At 31.4% G+C, this 12,005-nt stretch overlaps 1 protein-coding gene and 1 long non-coding RNA gene across 12 annotated transcripts in view; both read left to right on the top strand.

Moving 5' to 3' along the window:
- The window catches only part of Inos (Inositol-3-phosphate synthase), a 110,750-nt gene that overhangs the window by 66,309 nt on the left and 32,436 nt on the right, over positions 1 to 12,005 (top strand). For 10 of the 11 annotated variants that reach the window (XM_072894326.1, XM_072894330.1, XM_072894323.1 and 7 more), the window contains exon 5: positions 2,398 to 2,652. The exons of the other annotated variant lie outside the window; for it this stretch is intronic. In XM_072894326.1, the coding sequence (XP_072750427.1) occupies positions 2,398 to 2,652 (255 nt within the window). The remainder of the gene's footprint in view (positions 1 to 2,397; positions 2,653 to 12,005) is intronic. 11 annotated transcript variants of the gene reach the window in all.
- LOC140666792 (uncharacterized) lies at positions 2,659 to 11,883 on the top strand. The gene is made up of 2 exons (XR_012046862.1): positions 2,659 to 5,507; positions 5,586 to 11,883. It is a non-coding gene; the product is annotated as an uncharacterized lncRNA (long non-coding RNA).

Genomic DNA, 12,005 nt, shown 5'->3' with positions numbered 1-12,005 from the left:
GTGTGTAAATTAAATAAGTCGATTTACGGACTTAAAAAGTCTCCAAAGTATTGGAATCAAACATTTGATGAAGTAATGAGTTAGGAGGTTATATAAAATCATGTAAAGACGGTTGCTTCTATACAAAAAGTAATGATAGTATCAAAATGTTTTTGCTTCTTTATGTTGATATCTTATTTTTTGGAAATTGTAACACAGAGATTAGAAGATTAAAAGAAATACTATCTAAGTCGTTTAAAATGAAAGATATGGAAAAGATATCAAAATATCTAGGCATGGACATAGAGCAGAACCTTAAGAAGAATATAACAAAAATTAGTCAGAGTCAATATTTAAAAAACATTCTAGAAATATATGGTATGTCAGAGTGTAAACCTTTGTCGTTACCCATAGATAAGAATTTTAAGTTTGATACATTGAAGAGAGCTAAGTCAGAAAGTAAAGAGATAGAGACTAAATGTAGAAAGCTAATAGGTTGCCTTATATATGCGATGATTGGCTTTAGACCTGATATATGTGCAACTATTACAATGCTAAGTAGATTTCACGATTGTGCGAGTGCAATGTTATATAAACTATTAAAAAATGTATTAAGATATATAAAAGGTACGATTAACTTAAATTTAGTGTATAAGAGAGACGATAGTAATACTATAGAAGGTTTTGTGGACAGTGATTGGGGAAGTAATCCAGAAGACAGAAAATCAACAACAGGTTATTGTTTTAAGGTATTCAATTGTACTGTGATATGGTCGTCAAAGAAGCAACAGTCTGTCGCATTGTCAACCACAGAGTCAGAATATACAGCTTTAAGTAATGCAACTAGTGAAGCTTGCTGGCTCAAAGAGCTGTTATTAGAATTCAGTATTAATGTCGATTGTATAACTTTATACGAAGATAGTCAGTCAGCAATTAAGATTACACATAATCCTACAAATAGGAGAATTAAACATTTAGATATTAAACACTACTTTATAAAAGAAAAGTTAGATGCAGGTATCATCAATATTAAATACGTATGTACTAGTGAATAGATAGGCGATATCTTTACAAAACCACTAGGAGGTAACTTGTTTAAAAAATTTAGAAATAAAGTTTTGAATACAGAACAGCAAGGAAAGGTAGTAAATAGTACAGCGGATTAAATTGGTCATGAGTCTTTAAGTGATTGTAACAGTCTTTTTTTTAAATAACTCAATGGGAGGGAGAGTGAAGAAAGGCACTGAATTATTTATATAGTTACTCTTTGCTCGTAGTAATCTAGTAAGTTAGTTACACCACGTGAAAGCAGATAGCAGTAGTGGGATTTTTTTTTTGAGTTGTTACAGTTGAGTCGTTTACAAAGACCAGAGCCCCCTGCTTGTATTTTACTTTATGTTTATTTTTTGCACGTTTCATTTATGTATAATAAAAAGTATTATACCTAATAAGTGAGCTGGTTTAATTCTTTAAAAAACCTAACATATATATTTTTTTAATTATAGGAGGTTATGTTTTCGCAAAAAAAATGTTTAAATGGCAAAGAAATTTGGAAAAACATTTTTTCCGCGAAAACATAACTTTCTATAATTAAAAAAATTTTTTAATTTAAAAAATGTGATTTCTCAATGTTTCGAAACATTTTGAACACATTGGCAGAGAAATCTGGAAAAACTTTTTTTTTCGCGAAAACATAACCTCCTATAACTAAAAAAAAATTTTTTTTTAATTTTCAAATTTAAAAAAACCACATAGCAGCTATCCCAGAATAATTTGCAACATTTTGGTACTAATTTCGTAGGAATCAAATGTGGAAGTAGTTCGCGGTCAGTCGGACGGACAGACGGACGATACTTCTTATATATATAGATATGTACACATACGCACACACGCACCCAATCTTACACCCGTGCACGTGCACGACACGCGTTCGAGTTCTTCTTTTGGGTTAGAAATACTTTATGTTTACGGCACTATTTGCTTACGGTAGTGTAAGAATACTTTGTTAAATAAATGGTTGAAAATAATTTCTTTCTATAATAATGTGTGTATTGATATCTCATAAATTGTTGAAAATGTTACCGTATCATACAATTAATCTTTCATTGTTAATCCACTAATTGATATTGTTGTAAACTTTGTTGTAAACAAAAAGTGTTTATAATTCGCAAGGAAGGCATTTTTGAATCCATGTTCAATATAATAATATAACTTTTTTATAAATAATATAACTTTTTTCTTGTTACAGTGAGTAAAATTCGCTCCATTTAGTTTGATCGTTTTCTGAAACACTATGTACATGTGTATAAGTACTATGTTTATTTACTTTATCAACTCTTTTAATTTTTTTAGTGGTTAAATAATTAATTTTTTTATTCATAATATAATTATTTATCGATGAAATTTTTGGTTACAAAGGGCAAAAGAGCAAATAATATCATCATAGGCACTAAGGCTGAGCAGCTCAACAAAATTCGTAATGATATTGTGGAATTTAAAACTGCGAAGAATTTGGATCAGGTGATTGTCCTGTGGACTGCTAATACTGAGAGATTTTCGGAAATTATAATGGGCGTTAATGACACAACCGATAATCTTCTAAAGGCGATCGAGAAGGATCATTCGGAGATCAGTCCCAGTACCATGTTTGCTGTAGCAGCGGCTTTGGAAGGAGTAAGATTAAATTTTAATATAATCTTTTCTTGGTATAATCTTTTCTTTTTTATAATTATTTTTTCTTACCACTATTTGACTTTGAATTTTTTTGCATGAAACTTATCATTTCTCATAAAGTTTTTCGTGCTTAATTCAAATTTATCTGTAAAAACACTCTACGTCCAGATTTTGAGAAAAACTCAGTTACTAAAAATGATAGTTTTTCATCAGTTATATTTTGTGACATATGTTACATGTAGCTACGAAGATTCAAAATGAAACTTAAGACTTGTATACTTTATATATTAAATTGTGAAAAATATCACGCCATAAAGATTTTTATGAAAAAAATGAGTTATATACAGTTAAATGTGTTAAAAAGAGCGATTTTATTATATTTTCTTCAGCAATAACTTTTGATTGCGATGTGCTCTATGTGCACATTGCAAAATAATATAAAAAATATATCAAAAAATTTTTTTTAAGAAAATGGGTAAGAAAGTCCAAAATAATCAGGAAAAATTAAAAAGAACAGAAAATCAAAATTCAAAAAAATATAACTATGTTTATTAACTTTATGAACCTTTTTAATTTTTTTTAGTGGTTAAATAATTAATTTTTTCATTCACAATATAATTATTTATCGATGAAATTTTTGGTTACAAAGGGCAAAAGAGCAAATAATATCATCAGGCACTAAGGCTGAGCAGCTCAACAAAATTCAATTATATTTAGCAATTATATTTGTTATTTAAACACTCTCTATACATTATTATTTATAATAAATTATTAATAAAAAAAATATATTTATTATTTAGGAAGATCAAGTTACATATATATAATAATTGTAATAGTAATTAATAATAAAATTCTCACAATCAGTATAAATAATAACTAATATAAGGTAAAATTTTTTTTTAATGTTTCTATTAATAATGTTTCATTCATTTTGTTATTTAAAAAAAACTTTTACTGACAATGAGTGTCCAATAATAATTGCCTTACTTCTTGCAAATAGAGCAAGTTAAATCGAGTAGAAAAGTTCTACTAATTTTGTGATTTTCGTAATAATTAACAGGAAATTAATTTAAAAAAATTAGTAAATCCGCATGAGTACAAACGTGCGAGAAAACATCCCATTTGTTATACGGTTATTAAACACACCATGGTAGGAGGTGCGCTCTACAATTGGCAATAGATATGAACAGCTTTATAATACTAAAGCATCGTACCGAATCTCTCTCTCTCTCTCTCTCTCTCTCTCTCTCTCTCTCTCTCTCTCTCTCTCACTCACTCTCTCTCTCCCCCCCCTCTCTCCTCCTTTCTCTCTCTCTCTCCCTCCCTCTCTCTCCCCCTTTTTCCTCCCTCCTCCCTTCTCCTCTCTCTCTACAAAATGATTGATCTTTATTAGCTTTTTCAGCTATTTGTAATATAAAATTATATTGTAATTATTAAAATTATTTTGTATAAAATATGTTCTTTTTACACATACTTAAACAATTCAATTCTTTCATCGTTTTATTTCAGCTAATAAGGCATTATACATTTTCAATCTTTCGTAAAACGTTTGCGCACTTCTTGTTCTACAAAATTATATTGCAATGTCCCCCATTTTCCGTGTTTATCTTTTACCTTCATTTCTTACCATCTCTAATCTATTTCTTAATTGATTTGATATTTTTTAAGGCTGCGGTCCGAAATGCGCTCACATCGCTATTAACGCGCTCACAGTTGGTCCGATTCACTCCCTGAGCGTTTTCCGTGAACCAAGTGACGTCATAGATTTTGTGTCGTTTTAGTGATTACGGTGATCACAGTTGGAAGTTGCGTTATCGTAATCACCATTGTCGCGTGACGTCAGAAATGCGCGAAAAAGTAACGACTGAAAAAGAAGAAAATATAAATTGCTTTTACGTAATCCTTGACACGAAGCCTTACATGTATTTCACCTTTTTCTTTATTTAAATATAAACTTATAAATTTTACAAAATTTTGTATTTCTTCTTTATCATCATCACTATTTGAAGATATATCCATTACAAATTCTAAATCACTATCATCACTTTCGTAATAAAATTGTAAATGTTGAAACAATAAAACTTTCTGCTTCTGACTCTCCATTTCGATCATGAATAGAATTTTAGATAACTCATGTATAAAATACCATGTCGGTCTGAAACAAAATTATCTACAAAGTGATATTTGAATCGGACCGCCTATGAGAGCCTTGAACCTCGTAAGCGCTGTAAGCGCATTTCGGATAGAGCTCCTCAGGAACTCTAATTTCGGACCGCAGCCATGGCTTCTTGGTTTCGGAGCCGAGAACTCTGAGTTGACGATGGCGACATAACTGCAACAGAAATAAGAATCCTGTCATTATGTTCTCTCTTTTTCTCTCGCATTGTTTTTTTTTCATGATTCGATAAGCTCAAGGTCTGTAGATGAACGACGGGAGGGGAAGGAAGGTCTTCGCATGGCACCATTTTGGGGCTACGAAGTATGAGTGTGTGTGTGTTGTACGAGAAGAGTGAGTGAGTAATAGTAAAAGTGGAAAGTGGAATTGATATATATGATAGATAGCGGGCCCGAGTTTCTTCAACATGAACTAAAGATGCAACCGTACCGGAATTTAAAGGAGCATATACCTAAAGAACATACTACCAGCGTAGTCGCATGCCATGCAGTTACTCTCCTCGATGCAACAATTGAAAAATTTTCGTCATTTATCAAAATGAGACGAATCATAGCCTATTGTTTGCGCTTCAAGAATAATACATTCAAAGGAAATATGCGTACCAGCGGACCTCTAACTGTGCAAGAATTATGTCGAGCCACAACAGCAATCATCAAGATTTGTCAATCTACCGAGTTTGGTAAAGAATTGCACAGTCTTTCAAACAAACTACAATTAGACTCAAAAAGTAAGCTTTTAAACTTAAATCCGTTTTTAGATAGCGATAGAATCATTCGGGTGGAAGGAAGGTTGTATCACACACCGGTAGAATACTCACAAAAATATCCCATTGTACTTCCAAATAAGCACCACCTTACGAAACTAATAATTGGGGAAGTGCATTACAAAACTTGCACGCCGGGCCAAAAGCCGTCTTAACCATATTGCGAAACGATTATTGGCCGATAGCCGGAAAAAGCGCAGTGCGTCAGGTGTTAAAAAATTGTATCGTATGCTTTTACGCAAAACCAAACACTGTAACACAGTTAATGGGAAATCTGCCAGCAGTCCGTACTACACAAGCCCGAGCGTTCTTAAACACCGGAGTGGATTACGCAGGTCTGTTTAGTATAAAAATATCGCGCAATAAAACGGACAAAGCATATTTAGCCATCTTCGTTTGTTTAGCAACTAAAGCAGTCCATTTCGAATTAGTGACGAAATTAAGCTCAACTGCCTTTCTCAATGCTCTAAAACGATTTATATCGCGTAGAGGAAAATGCGCTACATTGTATTCCGACAATAGTACTACATTTACGGGCGCTAACAATCAACTAACGGACTTAAAAAAACATTTACTTAAAGAAACAACTCAACCACAGATTCACGAATACTTGTCCGAACAATTCATAGAATGGAAGTTCATCCCTCTATATTCGCCACATGTTAGTGGAATATGGGAAGCGGCGGTCAAATCCGCAAAAACGCACATGCGAAAAATTATCGGAACAAATATACTAGGCTTTGAAGAACTGTACACTATTTTAGTCCAAATTGAAGCATGTTTAAATTCAAGACCAATTAAACCTCTGTCCAATGATGTAAACAATTTGCAGGCATTAACACCGGGACACTTCATTATAGGCGAACCTATTAACGTTATTCCAGATTCTGACGTCACCAATGTACCTGTAAATCGTTTAACACGTTATCAATTGCTTGTTCAGCTAAAACAACATTTTTGGAACAGGTGGTCGCAGGAGTATATATCTCAGCTATAACAACGAGTGGAAATCACACAATGATTTAAATTTAAAGGAAGGTGCTATGGTCTTTGTTAAAACTGAAAATACTCTTCCGATAACCTGGCCGTTAGGCAGGATTCATGAATTACACCGAAGAGTTGATGGAATAACGCGAGTAGTTACAGTGCGTACTAGTCGAGGACTAGTTAAGCGAGCGTTACCAAAGATTTGCATCCTACCATTAGAAGAAAAGATCATTATTTAGATATTCACGCAGTCAAACTTAACACGTAATATATTATGCGATAGTATCATTTCATATCACATAACCACTTAATCTAACTTTAAGCTTAAGACATTATAAGAGCCAAAGAATCCCAAATTGTATACTTGAAAGATGTATCTTTCAAGGGAAGAATGTTTGGGACTGTATTGTTTTAATTTGGCGCCACGCAAAGTGCGGGCCAGTTGTTGTGGTCTTTGGCAGATGGCGTTACTAGCAGGCCCCTTGGTGTCGCTGCGTTTTCATATATATACACACCTTATATAGTTTAGTTGTAATGGTTCTCTCTCGAGAATAAGAAGCTTGTGAAATACAAAATAAACGTGTGTATACCAAGGTCGTTATTCTGTTTAATACCGGCAATCAGTCCGCGACACAAATCAGTGCGGCTCTAACATTTACTTTGTTTTCAATACACTTTTTTTCCTTTTATTTTACCATTTCTTGATATAATTTCAATTATATTAATTTTTTAAAGCACTCTTATCTACCCTTAACCTCTTTTATATATTGATACATTGACAGCTCTGATAAAAAAACTTAGGTTAAACATCTGGAAAGTAGCGGCCGCCATGTTGGGGCCAAATGTGTAAATATGAATGCGAAGACCTTCCTTCCCCTCCCGTCGTTCATCTACAGACCTTGGGTAAGCTAAGCCGGCTCAACGATTGTCAGTTGTCGAATCGATCAGGAGCGTCTATACGTCTACAATGACCATGGTACTGACTTCATTACAATATAAGTATGAAATTTCATACTTTTTTCTTAATCTATATATAAAATAAATCTTTCAGTAAAAAAAGATAAATATGCATAAAAGGTTACACATCACCGATTTTATTTCTATTTACAAGGAAAGGGTTGGAAGTGTTCCTCTCCGATTTTAATGAGTTTTGAATATGTTGTAGTCTAGGTCAAAATAGGAGACACATATTTTTTTATATGTGCTCTTATGGCCGTTAAGGGGGTGAAACATCCTCTTGAAAAAAAATCAGTTTTTATATTTCTGAGGGAATACGTCAAAACAATAAGAGATATAAAAAAAATTTTGAATAAAAGTTTTATGGTTTTTAATGTACTTTAAAACTGCATAATCAAATTTTTCAAAAATTGAAGGGGAAAGGGGATGTCGAAAATATAACATTTTCGAAAAAGTTTAAATTGTAATGTGAAAGCGTTGTTAGTTAGTGATTAGGAAGAATAAACTTAAAAATTTATTTTTTTGTTAAATTAGTGTAAACAATATTAAATAAAATGGTTGGATGTTTGCATAGTACAAAATTGTAAAAATATTAAAGGAATTAGTTTTTTTAAATTTCCAAAAGAATTTCAAAGATAAAATTTATTAATATTATTACATTAAAATAATAAGTCACGTTTGTTTTTTTGTTTTTTATTTAAAAATATTAATTTATTTATATTTTTCTTGTAAAGATGAGTTATGATTAAAATTTTGTAATAAATGCATACAAACATTGGAAAAATTACATAATAATTATAGAATCTGTAGTGAACATTTTATATTGTTAATGTTTTGAACAATTAAAAAAATAAACTTCAATTTTATACAATCCACGATGCTGATTGGTTGTTGGTTATCAAGTTTGTGTGTTGCTTTATTCGTGTTGTTTGCAGCTGTCAAATAAATTATCAATTTTAACAGTTTGTTTGACAGCTGCAGACAAATATTTGAAAAAGAGGAGAATAATGTAGAAAGATATGAAAAATTGAGAGAGAGAGAGAGAGAAAGAGGAAGAGGAGGAGGGACAGGGAGAGGAAGAGAGAGGGAGAGAGGGAAGAGGGAGAGAGAGAGAGAGATAGGAGGGAGAGAGAGGGAAAGAGAGAGAGAGAGGGGGGGTAGAGAGAGAGATAGGTATATATAAATTAAAATTTATAGCATGTGTGACTGTACTATATAACGAATAGCGCGCGCCTGTGATGTCTAGTTATTAAAAAAAAAGAAAAGAAAAGAAGCACAAAGTTCGGTTATAATATCATTCAAGATTCAAGTTTACTATTAACAAATATTAGTAAATCTATATTTGTTTTTTTTTTATTTTTGGCGTCGATATTATTTAAGGATGTTTTCCAACTTTCTGGACAACAATCTTTCCTCAAGGAATTATTTATTAGATCAACAAATATCTTTTTTATTACGCGAAACGCTACTTTAAGTATATCACTAGCAGAGATGGGAAAGTTATTTTTAAAAAGTAACTAGTTACCGTTACTAGTTATGAAGTCAAAATAATAACTAGTTATTGTTATTCGTTACTTATTATCAAAAGTAACTAATTATCGTTATCGTTATTTAAAAAGTAATTCGTTACCTTTTTTATTACATTTTTAATGTTAAAACAAGATTAAAAATTAAATAAAAAATATACTTTTTATAATATATTTTATTTAAAAAATTAATAATTAAAATATTAATAAAATATCAATAAATTTTTAAAAATTTTTTATTTTAAATTTATAAAACGATAAATAATAAGGAAAAAATTTTTAAACATTCAAAGTACACATAAAAAAATTTTAGTTTGCATTAAATTTGTAACTATAATCAAATACACGATATATTTTTTGTACTCTCATAATTATGGTCCGTATTCAAAACGCGCTCACAAAGATGTTAACGCGTTCTAAATACGGACCTATATAAATATCTGTTGATAATTGAAGATTGAATATACGAAAATAGAAAATATAATATGTCATAAATAGGTTCCATATATAAAAGTAACAATAAAAGTAACTGTTAAATTCGTTACCGTTACTAAAATGTAACTACGTTACCGTTATAGTTATAAAAAAAAAGTAACGCTATTATCACTGTCACAAAAAAAAAAAAAAAAAAAAAAAAAAAATAACTGTAACGGTAACTTGGTGAATGTTATAATACCATTATCACATCTTCATACAATTTTTCTTTTATTTCTATCGCAATACACCAGCAGTTCGATACTATGTTTTTCACCAATACTATTCCATATTTAATATTATATCTCACATATAAAACCGTTCTGTATATCTATTTTCCGCATCACATATAATTATACTATAATCCGGGATGTTCATTTCACTAGCTTTAATTTCATATACAGGGTGATTCATTTTAATCTTAACAGAGAAATATTTTGAAAATATGCAACTTTACAAAAAAACTTTCCAAATAAAAGTTGTATAGTGTAGAAGGGGACGTATAATGGTGACCTTTATTTGACCTTGAGACGTCTACTTAAGATCAGATGAAGATCAACTTAAGTTTTTTAAATAGAAGTTCCTATTTTTTATTACATTTTCAGATTATGCAAGTTTAAATGAACATTTTGTATATCTTGATAATTTTTATAAAATCAATAGTTTCCGAAATATTAGACTTAAAAAATAAAAAAATTGCTCAATCGATTTTTGATTGCGTAAACTTTTGGCGTTATCCAGGATCAACGACGTGGTGGTAATCTGATCCCTTTTGGGGTGTTTGATTTCCGTGAGTCCCTTTGCCTCTCACGATTTACGTCTTATAACATTTGTTCGAATATATCACCATTCACTTCAATACACATTTGGAACCTTTGATGCAATGCAATATCGGTAGTCTTTTGAAGAATTTTAGGAATAGTTGCCAGAGCTCTGGTGATGCGATTTCTCATATCGACCGCATTCGTTGACTCAGTATCAAAAACAATTCCTTTAATGTGCCTCCACAAGAAGAAACACAAGGAGTCAAATCAGGAGAATTTGAAGGCCATTGGACATAACCGTTAAATCCTATCCAGCGTTCAGGATATTTTTGGTGTAAATAATCTCGCACAATGTTAGCTTTGTGCGGAAGAGCACCATCGTGCTGAAACCACATTCGTTCCCTAATTTTTAATAATGTATTTTCTAATAATTCATGTAGGTCATTTTGCAAGAACTGTAAATACATTTCTCGATTGAGATTATCTTTAAAGAACTGGGATTCAATAATTTGGCCATTTAATATGCTACACCAAACATTTACTTTCCATTGATACTGATGATATACATGACGAAATGGATTAACATCCAAATAATAATGAGAATTATGACGATTTAATTCTCCGATATTCTGAAAAGTTGATACATTGCTAAATAAAACTTTGTCAAAAAATGTCGGATCTTCCTGTAATTTTTCCAAACCCCAATGACAAAATTCAACGCGTTTTCAATTTTGATTTTCAGTGAGTGCCTGATGTAAGTGAATATCATAATCATGAAAATGATTCGCTTTTAAAATTTGCTGGACAGTTGATTGAGAAATATTGAGTTCTTGACTGATTCTATGTTGGCTAATTTGAGGATTTATTACTACCATCCCTAAAACAGCTGTATTCGAATCATTATCACCAGTTAAAGATTTTTTTTACGTTTGCGATGTAATTTACCATCACGGGCCCTATTTATAAGGCTGATTATTGTTACATGACTGAGACATGGACGATCTGGATATCGTAATGCATACTGATGGCCAAATTTTCTGGCGTTTTCATTGTTCCTTCCATATTTAATTATTAAGTCGACAATTTCACTAAGTGAATAATCAACCATGTTAAAAACGATCAAGAAAACAAAATTTTAATTTTAATACCTACTCAATCAATTGTACAGAAAGTGGTGTGGCTACGTAGCAGCGTCTCCAATCTGACATAAAATCATATGTACATTATCTGGCATACTAAACGTACCTTTTTAAGAAGGTACATAAGTGGCAATCGAGTGGAAGTCTATTGACCACGTCGTTGATTGGCCAGTTTAAAATGAGGCTCTCTGATTGGTTAATCGTTGCTGGTGACTTTAGGCATCGGTCGATATAAGTGGCTGTGGTCAATCGTGACGTGGTCAAATGCTCCCGTAGAAATCTGTAGTAGTTTCATTAACTGACGAGCTCTAATTACTTTATTCAGTCCGTTCTCAATGATCTTCTCAATAAGATATCCTCTTTTACGCAAAGATGAAACGACTACAGATTGCCACTTTACACAATCAAAAATCAATTGAACAATTTTTTATTTTTTGAACTCTAATATCTCCAAAACTATTGATTTTATAAAAAATTATCAAGATATACAAAATGTTCATTTAAACTTGCACAATCTGAAAATGTAATAAAAAAATAGGGACTTCCATTTAAAAAATTTAAGTTGAT

Source organism: Anoplolepis gracilipes, chromosome 6 (genome assembly GCF_047496725.1).
Source record: "Anoplolepis gracilipes chromosome 6, ASM4749672v1, whole genome shotgun sequence".
NCBI lineage: Eukaryota > Metazoa > Arthropoda > Insecta > Hymenoptera > Formicidae > Anoplolepis > Anoplolepis gracilipes.
The sequence above is the reverse complement of the archived record's forward strand: the minus strand, read 5'-3'. Positions and strand labels throughout refer to the sequence as shown.